Source organism: Leopardus geoffroyi, chromosome D1, assembly GCF_018350155.1.
Source record: "Leopardus geoffroyi isolate Oge1 chromosome D1, O.geoffroyi_Oge1_pat1.0, whole genome shotgun sequence".
NCBI classification, from domain to species: Eukaryota; Metazoa; Chordata; class Mammalia; order Carnivora; family Felidae; genus Leopardus; species Leopardus geoffroyi.
The window spans coordinates 76,338,416-76,355,040 of NC_059329.1; the positions used below are offsets into that span (position 1 = coordinate 76,338,416).

The following is a 16,625-nucleotide window of genomic DNA, read 5'->3' on the forward strand; positions in this document are numbered from 1 at the left end:
CTTTTACTTGTGGGTCTAGAAGTAGTTGCAGCTCTCATCATCTCTCAGCCAACAGGAAGGGGGAGCATACGCTCAAGGTTTTTAAGGCAAGATCCTGAAGGTGCACATCATTTGCTCACACCTCGTTGGCAGAATTTAGTGACAAGGGCTCATTGAGCTCTAAGGAAGATAAGGATATGTCATCTTTAACTGGATTGCTATGTGCCCAGCTAAACCCAATTACTATGGAAGAAAAAGAGTATAAATAGTGGAGGATTCAGCTAGCAGATGGCCACATCTGGCTCATGGGATCATTTTCTTGTTCTAGGTCTATCAGTGGCCCTATCCTTAGGATAAGTGACTTTCTCAGTCATGCTCCTCTTCAAGAAACACCCTTGTCTTGCAACACACATACATACATGGACACCTGTGTGACTCAGAAAGGATCTATGGGCCTCAGATCCATGAACAGTGGAATAGCAGATTCAGGTTCTTAGGACTGCATGGTATTTCACAATTGACTAGCTCTCTCCATTCTGTTATCTTATTTGATCTTCACCTCCGTTTTGAGAGTTGGGCAAGATTTATTATCTCCATTTTACAACTGTAGAAACTTTTTCCAGCACTATGGAAACCTGCCCAGCTCCAGTGCAGAGTGCCCACAAGAACTGGGGATTAACAGCCTCAGGAACAATCTTCAGCCAGGAAGCGATGAGAGTCTGTGACAAATTGCCTCCTACCTTCCTTGTCCCTTGGTGGGAGAATTCTGCCATTGTTCCACATGGTGCCTCAGAGGGTCCCCAGTGGGCCTAAACTACAATTTCCCACAGTGGTAACTCACTCACTCATTAGTGCTCTCCTTACTGACTCTTTTCCCACCCCTGTCTTACTTTCCTTGCTCCCTCATCTAGGACACCCTCCCAAATTATCCACCTACATCAAAGGCCTTGTCTCAGGGTCTGGCCTTTTGCAATCTTTTCCCAAAACTTCCCAAACTGAAGTAGAGATATAGCTTTCTCTTTCCCTGTAGATGATAGTCTATGAAAATGGGAATTAGAACTCTGGATAGCATGACTTCTATGCCATGACAATCTGAAAACATGTGGCAGATGGACCAATGGGGTCCAAGACTCAGAGCGAGGATCCTGATACTGTGGGCAGCCTGGGATCCAGCCCACCTTGAAGTCCATTCCATTTGTACCTTGACCTCGCCATTACTTGGTACCTTGTGCTTCAGGTAATTTTGAGTTTGTTTCTGTCCCTTACAAACAAAAGAGTCCTGGTGAGATGATGTTTATTTTCTTCCTTATGCTTATATTTTTCTATAGTGTAAAACAAAAAACCCATTTTAATGCCCAAAATGGCAGAATAAAGTTCCAAAGGAGAAAACAATTTTTGGAAATGTCTTTGACAATGTCACCTTGAATAACCCATGTGGGGGCACAATCCACATTTTTCTCTTAGTATCAGTGAAACCAGGCCTTCATGAAACAATGGAATCACTGAACCATGAGTTGTCATAGGCAATCACACTCTCCAAATGCTCCCACAGTGCTGAGTGACAGAGGGCCTTTCCTTTGTCAGCTCCACCAATCACCCAGACTCTTAGAATGGTTTAGATGTAGCTTCTCATTTGGCCCCAAAGCTGTGCCCAAGTTAATGACTTGGAAAAACATGCCATCATCCATATAATCTGTAAAAAACAGAGAGAGCCCTGAATCAGGCATTTCCTGCAGAGGAAGGAATGCAGAGGAAGCATTCACAAATCCTGCACATTTCAATGATGTTTGCATTATTTCTCACAACTGTTTAATTAAATCCTGTGTAAACAGATGGGCTTATCTGTTTGGTCCTAATAGTTGTAAAATTTGGATATTGTGTGATACTGACAATTACAAATATTTGTATTTACCAAGTAATATCCTTTCCATTAAAAAAAACCTCCTTTATGCTAAAGAGAAACTGATTTAGTCTTTATGGAAGCATACTATAGCTTTTTGTTCCCATGGCCTTTTTATAGCCAGAGGGATTCACAGATTGCTGGGCATCTCTGGGAAGAGAAATGGAAACAAACCACAGAGCACTGTCACCCTCTGCTCGGAGCTTAAGTACGTCTTCATAGGCAGCTCCATGTCCGTGTCTTGGGGTCAGACATAAAAAAAATCTGGTCCAGATAAGATAGGTCCAATTTTCAAAAATATGCAAGTCCTTTAAATAGTAATTTATATATAACTTATATTAAATATTGGAAACAATCCAAATGTGATGTAATTATTTTTTAGTTAAATTGTGGTGTACAATGAAATCTGTGCAGCAATTAAAAATGGTTACAAATGATAATGTACATTTTATGGTAATAGGGCAGAGATATATCAACTCTATAGTATAAGTGAAAAAAAAAGTCACAAAAAAACTATGAATAGCATTATCTAAGTTTCATAAAAACAAAAGCCATCTTTCTACACATGAAAGTCTAGAAAATCTTACAGCGAAATGTTAATAGGATGTATTTTTGGATGGTGGAATATATATGTTTATATTCTTTGAGCTTTTCCAAATTTTCTGTAATAAACATGTATTATATTTGTAATGAGAAAAACAAAAATGAAAACTAATAAAAACACAAAATAATATGTTTTAGAGAAAGCAGTAAGGTGACATATAAGAAATTAGGAGGCTTGGGGCACCTGGGTGGCTCAGTCGGTTAAGTGTCCAACTTCAGCTCAGGTTGTGATCTCACAGTTTGTGAGTTCCAGCCCTACATCAGGCTCTGCGCTGACAGCTTGGAGCCTGGAGCCTGCTTCAGAGTCTGTGTCTCCCTCTGTCTCTGCCCCTCCCCACTCAGGCTCTGTCTCTCTCTCAAAAATAAAATAAAACATTAAAAAAACTAAAAAAAAAAAGAAATGAGGAGGCTATTCTAGGATTTTTAAGGCACTCATTCAAAAGCACTAAGTGCCTACTGTGTGTCAGTCCAAGTAGAAATACATAGGCTTTTAAAAAATCAAGCTCTTCTGCCTTTGAAGTGTTCACAGTTTAGAATAGCACCATCTAATAGAATTTTCTGCAATGATGGAAATATTCTCTGCACTGTCCAGTGCAAGTTGCTTTTGGGTACTAAGAATGTAGTTAGTGTGACTGAAGAATGGAATTTACACTTAATTTTAATTTAAACCTAAGTATCCACAAGTGGCTAGTGTCTTCTGTAGAAGAAAAGACATACATAGAAATAATTAGTATTCACTAAGTGCTAGGGAAGCACACGGGATGGAGATATTAACTCTGTTCATTAAAAGCCTCTGAGAGGAGATACATTTTTGGCAATGGGTCTAAAGGTGTAGTTAGAAATTCACCCTGGAGGGAAGAGCATTTTGGGTAAAGGATACTGCAGATGCAGAGGGAGAGACATGACTGGGCCTGACACTTGTAAGAAAGAAAAAAAACAAAAAAACAAAGCAAAAAGGCACTAGGCAAAGTTCATGTCCCATCAAGAAAGATAGGAAGAATAAAACCTAGACAACAATCCAGTAATATTAAGATCTACAGAAATGAGTCCTTTTCTTACTTGTCCAGGGGAATAATGTCACAATTCAGGTAGTAACTTTCAAGTCCACTAAAACTGGATTATCCCAAGGGAGGAGGAGCTCTTTGAGCCAAATACTATTACAGAAGCTTTCATATACTTTATCTCATTTAATCACTACAAAAAACCCATTTTACTGAAAAGGGAAGCAAGGCTCACAGGATAAGTAACCGCCCAAGAACACACAGCTAGTAAGTGGCTGGACTTAGGTCTAATATTAAATTACCATAAAAAGATCAACATATGTAAACATATCATGTTAATCCCACCCAGGAAGACATTGAGATTGAAAATAGAAAGACTCTATTTTTAATAGAATGTAGAATGTAGACCCTGAGAGATTATGTTAAAAGATTTCATGGATCATTTCTAAGCTCTAATGGTGATATCCCAGGAGACAACTACCATCATGATAAATTAACTCTGGGCTGTCTGTCAAAGATCGTAGACTGAGCTGGCCAGTGTTTTATATAGCCTCATCTTGTATCGAATGCTGCAGATTACTAAAACCAACAGTACCAAATTTGATGCCAATGTCCATGGCCCCTCTAAGCCCAATTTACAAGGGTACCACCAAGTGACAAAATTATAAGGTCCTGAAACTTATCTGTGTTGCCTACTGGTGTATAAAGAGTCTTGAGTTTTCAAAGTCCCACATCCTGGACCATTCTCTTCACCATTTCGCCTTTCTGAACCTTGTTCAGATTCGACTCAATAGCCTTGGTTAACTCCATCAACTGCTTTTATGGTGATGCTTCCCAACATCTGTTCTGCTCTACTTGTGGGAATTCCTGCTAGGTTTGCATGACGTTGAACTCAATTTTTTTTAATCTCCCTAACTAGGACAGCAACAGAAGGCTAGGGGAAGAAAGAACATTCAAGAGAAAAAAGAATCTTCTTTACTAACACTGTAAACATAAAATAGCAATTTTCTTGTACTTCATATATTAGAAATTTCTTATTTCCAGTAATGTGAGAGTTGACCTCGGCTACAAGGCTGATATCTCCCATTTTGGGGTTTGAGAAATTTGAGCAGATGAATAAACATAGAAGACTTGAACCTGGAAGGAGAATACTAATTAGTAAATGTATACAACTAGTAAAGCAGTTGTATAAAGGACTAGCCAAAGAATGACCAGAAAAAGGGACAGAGGAAAGAAATAAAGATGTTGTTTACCAGAAAACCATCTATGTTGTCATTATGGAAGGATTAGAAATCAAATTTTCTGATTTAGTTTAGTGTAATTTTAGTTTATTTCATAGTTTAATGTACTCTACAAGGATGGGGGTGGGAGACTGAAGATCATCTTCGTATTCCCCAAGACCATGTTCTTTAAAGGTTCTACCCAACAGAGCTAGGAGATAGAAATGCCAGGACTTTAGGAGGAAGACTAGCCAAATATTAGTGGCTCAGGTCCTTAATTAACTGAATTCCTTTTTCAGAGCTCTGCTCCTCAGAGGAGGACAGTAAAATAGATGGAGGCTGAGTACTTCCTAATAAAAGTAGCCTGTTTGGTGAATATCCTCATTAATTAAACTAGTAGTTTCTAGCACTGAATTAAAAAAAATTGTTTATACATTTTTTACATAAATTTATAAATATGACAATTACAACACTGATCGCCAGTCTGTGTGCCTTTCTCCCTCTCTCTCTCTCTCTCTCTCTCTCTCTCTGTCTCTCACACACACACACACACACACACACACACACACACACACACACAATGGGATCATATTATACACACTTTAATGCATCTGGCTTTTCTCACACAATGAAAATTTCTCACACCTCATAAAAATCCGAGCCAACTGTGTGGCTCTAAATCACTCTTTTTAACAGCTGGAAATCATTCCATATTTTAGCTATACTATTGATCTAATGTGGATATTTCTCCCCTAGTCCTTTGTTTATCAACCATGCTATAATAAACATTCTTGCACCATGCTGTTGTTTCTTTTGGGTGAGTTGCCAAGAGCGAGATTGCTGGATCAAAGGGTAGCATAGTTTTTTTTTTTTTTCTTTTTCTCTCCCTTTTAAAGAATAGATGCTACTATTTGTTTCTAATTTGCAAGTAACCTTGAGCACTCACTTTTCCTCCCTTGACCTCTGTTTTCTCACTGCAAAAGGAGACGTGTGGGACTATAGATGACCTTGAATGTCCTTTGCAGCTTGTTCTAAACTTGTCTGCTTCTGCGCCTGCGCCCACTGCCCTGTGTTTTGCTGCAGTGTAGTGAGAATCATCACTACTGCTGACTCAGGAACAAACGCCCTGCCTGTCTGAGTCTCAGGATTTGAGACCTACATTTTGCACACAGACTAGTCACTTCACTGAGCCCTTGATTTTCAAGTTCAGACTCTGCTGAAATGCCTTGGTGAGGGAAGCTGCCTTTGATTAGTTGGGTTCTCCCTGACACCCAAGGTCCAAATGAGAGCTGGACAGCAAAGCTGATTACACAGCTCTAAGCTTCTGTCATTTTTGTTGAGATTTACCTTGATCTAAACAAAAGGTGTCTCAGGACACATCCATAGCAGCCTCTGTGTTTGAGCACTTTTTCAGAATGCTCCCAATTTTCCTTTAATGAAGATAAATACTGGATTATTGTGTGACCAAACTACTGAATGAGAAGGGGAAATGTTGCAAAATGATGATCTACTCTGTAAGGCTTTCTGCTCCGTGCATGTCTATCCATTTTAAGCCATCCGGACCAGGGAGAAACAACGATTTTACTTGCTAAATCTGAGGGACTTCACACAGATCATTTTTCCAGACTGAATAATAATAATTGCTTATTGATAGCAAACCAGGCAGCTGACCTCACTCTAGGCACTTCACATGACTACACTCAATCCCCAACCCGTGAGGTAGGTTAATATTCTTATTATCCTCATTCTACAGATCGAGGATCCCCCCTTCCCCCTGCAAGGTCACAGAGGCTAGGAGGTGGTGCAGTCTGTCTGCAGAATCCATATTCTTAGCACAAAACAACACTGCAGGGGAACTCAGCAGTAGTGGGCAAGTGGGACAAAATTACTGCACTGGGCTTCTTAACTATCTTGTTAATGTCACCTGAAACCCACACTGAGAGCCCTCACATCCACCGTCTATAGAAGTTTAATGTGTTCACGGCTCAAAATCAGCTGAACACCGACACAGGCGCTCGCTATAATTATATCCGGAGTGGTGGGGTGGACCAGAGGCAACACAGATTTGGGCTCAAGTCCTGGCTCTGCCCGCTGGCCTTGGGCAAGTTTCTTCCTCTCTCAAATTAGTCCCTCAGCTCTTTCTCACCTGCTGCCCTGGGGAGGCGAGGAGGCTGTAGGGTACCGCCAGCCAGGCTAACCCCAGAGCAGACGCGTGTAAAGGGCCGGCTCCTCTCTCTCCAGCCCCGCTCCCTAGTGCTGTGGAGGGCAGCACCTGGAATGCGCAGGGCCACCTCCAGGCCCTCTCCCTCTTGGGTTCCAGTTTGCCCCCCAAATGTCGTGGCACAAACACTGGGTCAGGACTGCCACGGGATGGCCTCTTCTTCAGTAGACTCCCCACCCTCATCCAGCAAATGCCAGAGAGACATGGGTTTTCGAAAACAGCTATTTATTTGCTTATCTGCAAGGAGCGGGGGCAAAGTGATCGAGGGCGAAATCAATTACTATTTTTCATCTTTGACAAAGTAATTAAGGCCACAGTGACTGGTTAATTCCGACCGAATGGCTGCGCGGTGATGGATGCGGATTTATGGCCTCTTCGGCGGCCGCGCGCGGGCCGGATTATCACTCCAAACAGGCGGCGGCGGAGGGCGGGGGCGGAGACCCAAGTCCGGAAGATTTGCGCTTTTTATTCTAATTCTTTTTTAATGCTGCGGCTCCATCCCGGCGCTTCCAAGCGTTGACACACAGCTGTACGCACGACGAGCTGCCCCGGGCCACCAGCCTCTGAAGGCTGGCTCTCTCCCGCCCTGCCACCCCCACTCTGCTGCCCGACGGTGCCCGACCCCGCGCCGGCTTAGGAGCTACCCCTCTTGGCCTCCCCGCCCGAGACCCCCCGCCTCCACTCGGAACGTAGCCTCTCCTTTCTAGAATCTTGCGTCTAGAAGTAGGGTGAGGTGGGGAGCTCAAGCAGCGTCTCCACCACCATTACGCCCCCACCCCGCAGCTTTCCCTGCGCGTCAACCTCCTCTGAACTGCCTGACGCGTGACGGGCGCCACGCTGGAACTCAAGTGCGCACTAGGCCAGGGAGAGCCCGCAGGCGACACGTCAGGCCTGGGGACCGATCGGGGACGGGAGCGTCACTTATGCTCAAGGCTGCAGTTCACCTGGCTCCCCCACCTCCAGCCTGGAACGTCAGTGCGCCCCGGAATGTTGGGGCGGTGGACGCTCCACCCGCTTCCGCACTTGGCGGGGGCGGCTCAGACGCACGAAGAAAGGGCAGAGCCTTTCCAAGTCGTGACTGTCCACGGTGGAAGTCTGCCCAGGGCCTGCGGGGGGGGGGGGGCCTAATCCGACCCAGGGGCGCATCTCTTGGCGCGGAAGTGGGGGCTGTCAGGCCTGCCCTTACCCTTCTTCTCCTATACTCGTTTGGCTCGTTGGAATCGGGTCTGTTTCGGAAGAAGCGCCCAGCAGGCTCCCTCGGCTTTCCCGGTGGTTCCCAGAGTCTAGGATGCTTCCCAGCGCCCACCAAGACACGCGCCCCTGCGGGCTTCTCGGCCCCGCCTGTTGTGCTGACCCTTTTCCAGCCAGAGCCCAGCCCGATCCCACACCAGTCTCCCTTACTCCTCCTCCCCGACCCCGCCTGACTTCCCTCGGAGCGGGCCTCCGGAGACAGTGCAACTGGGCCCCCGCGACGTCCCTATGGGCAGGGTGGGGAAAATTTCCCGGGTTTGAAAGCGACTTTCTAAACCCCAGTTTCCCGGGCTTTAGAACTAGGAGTTTGTCAACGGTTGTTACCAAAGCTAAATGGGGTAATTCATGGAAAGCTCTTGCACAATGGTTCAATATTGAGAGCTTAATAAATGTTAACTCGGAACTACAATAAAAAGCGGCCTGAACCCCGCAAGGCGGCTCGCCAGGAAGGCTTTATCAAGAAAACCTACGCATCGTTCCATCCTAGTGCAGATCGCGGGTCCCCAGGTGGCTGCCCTCGGAAGGGCCAGACTGGCGAGCCGGTGAGCGGCGGCACCCGAGCTCTCTCGAGCAGTTAGGAAGGAGGCGGGAGGGGGCCCCCCGCAGTGCCCCGGGCGCTCACCGCAATCTGCCGCCGCAGCCTCCGCCTGCGGCCTCCGCGGCTTTGTCCTCCTGCCGCGTGGGGACGGCCCAGCCAAGTGCAACGGAGCCGACCCCGAGGCTGTGGGCCGGGCTGCAAGCGTCAGGGAAGGGACAAAGTGCCCTCCTTGGCTCCCCACCTCCGGGGCGAGGCGTTCCCCGAATGAAGCTGGCCAGAAAGGAGACAGGGGAGGTGTTTTGTTACCAATCCCCTTGGAGTCTCCAAACCAACCCTTCTTTGCAAAGGTGTTTTCCCTTTCTTCTGATTGTAGCCATTGCTTTATACCAAGAAAATCCATCTTTTTATCTTTAGGGCCACCCCTCACTTGCGCCGCAGTACAGTAGAACGTCCTCCTGTGGCTTCCCGGTTGGCCATCCTGCCGCCTGGTTCTTGAAGATCGCTATCTGGAGGATCTCTCAGACCTTGTGCTTCCACATCTGGCCTGGCTGTGGTGGGTTTTTATTGAGAGGGCTATGAAAAAAGAATGGGTTTCCGTTTGACTTTGAAAGTGACCTAAGAACGAGATCACTGTTGGAAATAATGTCCTCTTTGTCGAAAGTATTTTCAGAGTTGTCTAAAAAATACAATGAGAACAGTCATAATTTTACTCAGAATTTCTTTTGTGTTAATAGAGATACAATAGGAATGCAAATACTAGACCTCAATGTATAAGCGAAACTCCTAGTTTTCTGGAAGGGCTGTCTAACAGCCCTCTAACAGTGGTTGTCTGCGAGTAGAGCTGTGAGGATCTGAAGCCCACATACGCTCAGGCAGGTACACCATTATAAATGTTATAAACGCAGGACCCATGAGCACTGGCCATTGCAGAGCTGTGCCGTTACATGCAGACCCTCGATCTCAGGGTAACATTGCGGAACCCGCTGCCTGCAGATTCAGAGAGACAGCCAAGGGAACCAGAGGAAGAGAAAGACAGAAATATGACAGTAATTTAATTCCTTCCCCCTCGCCCACCTCGTAGCCCAATCCGCTCTGTTGGCGGCTGCGCCTCGCCTTGGGTGCAGTGGGACGTGTCCCTCCCATGTTTCCCTTAATTAGGAGGAGGCAAACTTCTGTCATCCCCTCCCGCCGGCTTCGGTTTAGTAATCAGACCCATATGAGTCACGCCGAACACGCAGCCCCCTCCTGCCCGAGGGACAACTGGCCAGCGTACTCTCTGCTGTTGTCCCTTTAAAACTCGAATCCAAGGGGGTAATGATTTATCAAACTTGTATTATCAAGAAAATGTCAAACGAAGGGCACCTTGCTTTGCACTGACGCAAACCTGGCCTTTCCCAAGGAGATATAGAAAGCGCCTCTCTTGTTGGAGTCAAACCCAGTCTTCTCAATAGCTGGTTTCACTCTCTGCCCGTTCAATCTGTTGCCCGTGTCAGACATGGTGAGTGTTTGCTTTTGTTCTTTTTAGAGGAAAGGGAGCTGCGGGTGGAGGAAGGGCAGATTCGTTTAGAGTACTTCTTTTTGAAGTGTTCTATGCATTTTGGAAGAGGAAGGGAGGGCAATCTTCACAGCCGTAGGTATTTGTTCTTGTGAGCATCACCTGAGGTCGGAAAGAGGTTTCTGAAGCTCTGTAGAACGGAGATCCCGATCTTCTGTGATCCCAGGCACTGTCCTCGGTGCTGAAAATCCAGGTGCCGGTACTGAGGCTAGTCACTGAGTCCTAGAGGCTTTTGAGATAACAATGCTTTCTTGAGACAAGGTGTTTAGATTTGGTGCAAATTAATGAGTTCCGACCTGTGCATTTATGAAAGACGGTTAGACGAGATGCATGAGGTCGAGGTGAAGGTAATATGGTCATTCTTACAGTGTAATAGTAAATATTGGTGCTAATATTCAGGAAGCCCTGAAAGATTACACGAGTGGAGAAAGCAGATGGAAAGACCATCACTTGCAGATCTTTTAATTTGAAACTCAGTTGAGAAAAAGCAAATGAAAATTAGTCCTGAGTTTTGGTCCCCAAGCATGAAGGGCATTGGACACTCTTGTAACTAGTTACTGGAGGGGGAAAGAGAACCAAAAAACTTTGCATGTTCTTTTACATATCTGGAAATCTGGGAGTGAATGTAGGTTGTGTAAGATAACAAACCTGGTTACTGTCTTGTGTTGTACATCTGGTTTGTTATGGTTATTGTGTGGTCGTTGTTGTTCTTGTTTTGCTCGGGATCATTATTCCTGCCTTTGCTACCTGGAGGGCGAAGATGGGGTTGGAAATGCTGGGATTCGTTCAACCCATTTGGCCTGAAACACTCGTAGGTGCCAGGGCATCAGCTTTGTGGCCGCAGCTTGCCTATAGCTTATTAAAAAAAAAAAAAAAGGCAATGTGCATTATTGAATGACAAAGGAAATGGGGCGGAAAATTAAAGAATCTTTCTACTATGGTGATGGGGAGGTGGGCACCCTACAGCCGTGATGTGAAATCCAAAGAGGGCGGGGAGCTCATGGCTGTAGGGTTATTTCTACCCTCCTTTGCTACCCCCTACAAAAACACATTTCTGCCTATTTTCTTAGTTCTCCCACCATCAGGGAGGAGAATATTAACTGCTGTATGCCATCTGGTTATTGACAAGACAGGCAAATTGAAAAATACAGTTTTTCTTGGAGAAGGAAAAAAAAATCCAGATGCCAGTTTATTCCCGAGATATTGGGACTTGAGTGGTGAACGGACCCGAGTGGTGTCTGTACCTGAGTGGTGAACGTCTTTACATGTAGATACAGGTATTTTTAGAGCTACCGTGACTTTCTGTGCGTGTGTGTATGTTTGTGTGTGCACGAACTTCACGTTGTATTTGCAGGATTGCGGTGCTCCCAAGGAAATGAATAAACAACCAGCCAACAGCCTGGGGGCGGCGATGGCGCTGGGCCACCATGCTGGCCCGTGCGCGCCCAGGACGAGCCCGGAGCAGGAGCTTCCCGCCGCCGCCGCCGCCGCCGCTGCCGCCGCCGCCGTGGCGCCGACGCCGCGTGTGCCCAGGTCCGCTTCCACCGGCGCCCAAACTTTCCAGTCCCCTGACGCGCGAGCCTGTGAGGCGGAGCGGCAGGGAGTGGGGGCTTGCAAACTCAGTAGCCCGCGGGCGCCTGCGGCCTCGGCAGCTCTGAGGGACTTGAGCGAGGCGCGCGGCGCGCAGGCCGCAGCTCCTTCTGGGGCCCCCGGGCCCGGCAACGCTCTGCATTGTAAGATTCCGGCCCTGCGCGGCCCCGAGGGGGATGCTAACGTGAGTGTGGGCAAGGGCACCCTGGAGCGGAACAATACCCCGGCCATGGGCTGGGTGAATATGAGCCAGAGCACCGTGGTGCTGGGCACGGATGGAATCACGTCCGTGCTCCCGGGCAGCGTGGCCACCGCTGCCGCCCAGGTAAGCAGGTTGTGCTCGGCCCGCGCCGCCTCCCGCCCCCTAGGTGTGCGAGGCGAGCCGGGCCGTGGTGGGTGCACGTGTGCTGATGGGGAGACCGGTTGGCAGTGCCAGGTAATGGACGCGGGAGGCAGCTTTGGGGCTTTGGAAGCTCGCGCTGCGCTAGGGTCCCCAGTTCAGGGCTCAAGGGCTGTTGTGACCCTGCCAGAGGAATCACGATCTCAGGAGCCGCCACGACCTGTCTCTTCCCAACCTCAGTAGTCGCGCAAATTCATGCAGGCTCATGAAGCGGTTGAGACAGATAGATTATGAAAACAGGACTCCCCCTTTTGTCCATGAGTGAGTCTTTTCTTTAAAATATTTTTCCTTAATTAGAAAAATTAAGAAATACAGAGGAACCCTCTTCCCCTCCCCCTGCAGGGAATAACAGTTTAAGTGCAGTAGTACCTTTGGCTTAGAGTGAAATTATCACATGAGAACTCATTGAGGAGAGGTGGGTGTACATGAAGCTACTACTGAAGCTTAAGCTTCAGGGCTCTTCCAAAACCCAGTACCTAGTTTTTCATCATAACTTTGTATATGTTGTTGTTGTTGTTGTTGTTGTTGTTGTTGTTGTTTTCTTAAAGAGAATCTATCTCTTTAGCTCCATGCCTGGACCTGCCTCTACATTTGATCCTTTACACTTAATGAGAGGCATGAAAAACTCACAGAGCAAATCCCAATCCTGGGTTCAGGATAAGGCAACTACTACTGCTTATTATTACCGTCTCCCATACAGGCTCTTGTCTTCCATTTCCCTCCAGTCTCTCTGCTTCCTCTGATCTCTTCCTTTCTCTGTCCTGTCTCACCTACTTGAGCTCTTCCTTTTCCATCCCCTGCCTTTCTGCTGTCTCCTCTCCTTCCCCTGTCTGGGGGGCTAGGCATGTGTTGAGCACCTGAATCTAAACATCTGCCTATGTGAGATTTCCGGTTTATACAGCCCTTCTGTTTGGTGACACTCTAGTATTTACACACACACACACACACACACACACACACACACACACATCCACAAGCCCACACCTCAAGAACCCAGCTGTTGGAATAATAACTAGAAATGAACATACACTTAGACCTTCCCACTTGCCCCTGTTTTTGGTGTCCACTTCTGGAGCGTTTGTCTGTATATATTAACTGCCTCTGACAGCATGTGCCCAACAGTGTGACCCCAGATGGAGGCAGAAGATTGTTTCAAATACCTTGCTTAACCTCCGCACTGCGGCAAAAGCGCAAAAACGGCTGAAACTCCCACCCTTTTAGCCTGAGAAGAATTGGAGGGTGGGTGGGGCTGGAGGTGGCGTGCCTGGCAAAGGACTGTGGAGGGGATGCTGAAAATGTTCAGAGTAGATTAAGCCCTGCATTTGCCTATTCTCAGCTCTGCCCATTTTTCTGTTCTTGCCTTCCTGACACCTACCTCAGCCCTCCTCCCTTCCAGAGACTTCCTCTTCTCTTGACAGCTCCTTTACTCTCCACAGCCTGTGGAACAGTGTGAGACATACCAGAGTGCTAGAATAGCAAATGGAGTGTGACGGAGGAAGTAGAGGCCGGGCAGTGGCTTGGGTCCTTGGAACCTTGGTGTGGTGTCCAGGCGTCCTGAACATTTAGAATTTGTTGAGGTGGTTTCATCTTCTTCCTTTTCTGCTTAGTAGTGAGGCATTCCAGAAGGAGATACCGCCCCTAAGAGAGCATCTTAGTGTGAACTTGGAGAGGCAAGCCTCAAAGGTCCATAGATGGTTGGAACTGGAAAGCGCCTCAAGGGATAGTTCTTCTCAGCCCCTCATTTTATAGATGGGAGCACAGAGGCTCAGAGAGCATGTGGCTTGCCTGGGATTATCCAGATGGTTAGTGGTAAAGTTTAGACCAGAACTCAACGCTTTAGGTGTCTCGTCTTTTGCCATATCTACCTTCTCTGTTCTGCCTCTTGTTTCACACCCACACCTCTCTCCAGCCCATTTCCCTTGCCATGGTGTTGAAAGGTGCCCCCCCCCCCCCACCTTACACTAGCAAATCAGGTAGGTTCTGCCTATAGGCTTTGGCAGAGAACATGAAGCAGGGGCTCTGGCTGGCTTCAGGCATTGCGGCTCTATTTCTGACCTAGCAGACTCCAGAGGGAGAAAGGGCTGAGGAAGGAGTGTGTTGAGGGTTTTGGGGAGAGAGGGGTTGGTTAGGGATCTGCTTGCTGGGGATTCTAGGCATGATATTGGGGAACTGCTTGCCAACCGAACTCTTGGTCAGGGGTTGGGGATGGAGGGACTTGCTTGCAATCAACCAACAGGTTCAAGGTTTGGGGAAAGCTGCTTGCTGGTGTGCCCTGACTGCAGGATTTGGGAAGGAGGGGTCTAAGGGTGTGTTGAAGATGAATCTTCATATCAGAATTGGGGGCCTGCTTGCTGAAAGACTTTCAGTGCAGGGGTGAGGGGTAAAGGCTCTGCTTGTAGATGCATCCTCTCTCTTCAAAATTGGGGTCCTGCTTGCCAATGCATCCTCAGTTGGAAAATGGGGGCCTGCTTGCTGGGAAAGACCCTCAGCAGGGGGGATGGGCGGAATGGGGCCTGCTTGCCGGTGGCCCCGGGGCTGTTATCCGACAATGTGCTTTTCCGCCCCCAGGAGGACGAGCAAGGGGATGAGAATAAGGCCCGAGGGAACTGGTCCAGCAAACTGGACTTCATCCTGTCCATGGTGGGGTACGCAGTGGGGCTGGGCAATGTCTGGAGGTTTCCCTACCTGGCCTTCCAGAACGGGGGAGGTATGGCTTTTCCGGTCTTTCCGCCTGCGGAGGGGCGGGGCGGGCACTTGCGGGTTGGGGAGGCACCAGGAGCCTCGGAAAGGGCAGGGAGGGGAGGCTGGGAGCAGCCTCCTCGCTCCGGCTCCATCCCCCGTAGGCATCGGTGCTTAGCCAGAGGGCAGGGGCCACCGTAACGGTTTGGCACTAGATCCAGGAGGCTTTTGTCTGAAGATGGAGCTCAAGAGAGAGGGGGTCTCCATGACCCCCCACTGGTCCAGCTTGGGGGACTGGGTCCCGAGCCAAGCGGGCATGGCCGCATTCAGAATTCAAACTCTGATTTAGCCAAGAAATATTCTCGTAGCAGCGCACTCTGTGCACTTAAATGGCAGTAGCTGTGTGGTCCTGGACACCAAATTAAGGGCGGTTTAAGATTATAACCTGGAAATCTGAGCCTACATAGGAGACCTTGCAAATGGGTGTTTGAGTAGTGCAGAATGCAGGGTGCTGGTGACCCAGGAGGGGGGAGTGCAGAGGGGCTGGGGTCTGTACTCTCCAGAACCTCTCAGAAGTACCCACACACATACATCCCCTTGGGCACAAGCAGGACATATTTTGATTTTAGCCAAGTTGTTTGGCAAAAAATGGTTTTCGTTTTGTTTGCCTTCACTGGGTGGAAGAAGCTGCTTTTGAAGGAAAACCATTTCTGAAATGGTGAGGATGCCAGTTAGGTACATACCAGCTGCCAGGCCCCTTGGATCCAGTGTACCTCTTATGTACACACTGAGGAGGAGAGAGCCCGCCCATTCAAGGTCCTCTTTGCTGGCGCTCTCCACCTTGAGGCACCTTGGCCAGGGCCTCGCCCCCACATTGCCTAAACTGACAAGTCCCCCTCTAGGAATAGGAATTTGCAACTAGGACCTCCTCCTAGGACCAAAGAGACCCCCTCCCCACCAAGTTAGGGTTTTTTTGTTTTTTGTTTTCTCTTGGGTGGGCTCCAGACAGCAGACAGGTGCTGCACCACCAGATGATTAAAACGGAAACATATGCCTTCTCCCCTCCAATTCCAAATTAGGACACATTGACAAGTACTTATGAGGATGGCCGATCATTTGCAAACGGAGGTGCCCTGGAAACAGAAGAACATGTGCTGGCCACACAAAAATAGGAACCCTAGCTGGGTTTCCGCTTGGTTTTCTGTAAGAATCCCAGTCCAGGGTGCAAGAAGTGGGCCGGAGATGCTATAATAAGGCTTCCAGTGACAGGTAGTGGTGGGAGGTGGGGGAGGAGCTAGGGAGGGCCTTTCAGCCAGGGCAGTTTGGCATGCCAGAAGTACCCATGTTTTGCTCCCCTGGGGATCCGCGAAGTGTGGGTCTGCATCTGGCCCAGTGGCCAGGTTCCTGCTCCCGGTTCCAGGAGCTCCTCACGTAGCCATGCACGGGGAGGGGGAGGCAGACTTTTCTACACTACGGCTCCCAGCTCCGCAGCCCACAGCACTGGGTGGAGAGCTGGCCTCCTCCTTCTCGGGAGCAGGGGGAAGGATTGCATAATCCACCCTTCTCCAAAACCCCATCTGGAGAGGCTAGAGCAGGACCCCCCCCCCCCCCCCCCCCCCCCGTTTTACTCCCCAAGAGCTTGAGGCCCCTGCTGGGCTTTCCTGGAGGGGCCCAGGCAGGAAAGGCCT

At 48.2% G+C, this 16,625-nt stretch overlaps 1 protein-coding gene across 3 annotated transcripts in view; it reads left to right on the plus strand.

Annotated features, from left to right (window-relative positions):
* The first annotated feature begins 1,106 nt into the window (after positions 1–1,106).
* The window catches only part of SLC6A5 (solute carrier family 6 member 5), a 66,186-nt gene continuing 50,667 nt past the window's right edge, over positions 1,107–16,625 (plus strand). The window contains exons 1-3 of one of the 3 annotated variants that reach the window (XM_045484778.1): positions 9,921–10,211; positions 11,623–12,183; positions 14,827–14,965. In XM_045484778.1, coding sequence (XP_045340734.1) covers positions 10,209–10,211; positions 11,623–12,183; positions 14,827–14,965 — 703 coding nt within the window. In that variant the 5' untranslated portion in view covers positions 9,921–10,208. Of the gene's footprint in view, positions 1,217–9,920; positions 10,212–11,321; positions 11,546–11,622; positions 12,184–14,826; positions 14,966–16,625 lie in introns of those variants that run through there. The other 2 variants (XM_045484779.1, XM_045484780.1) reach the window with 2 other exon arrangements.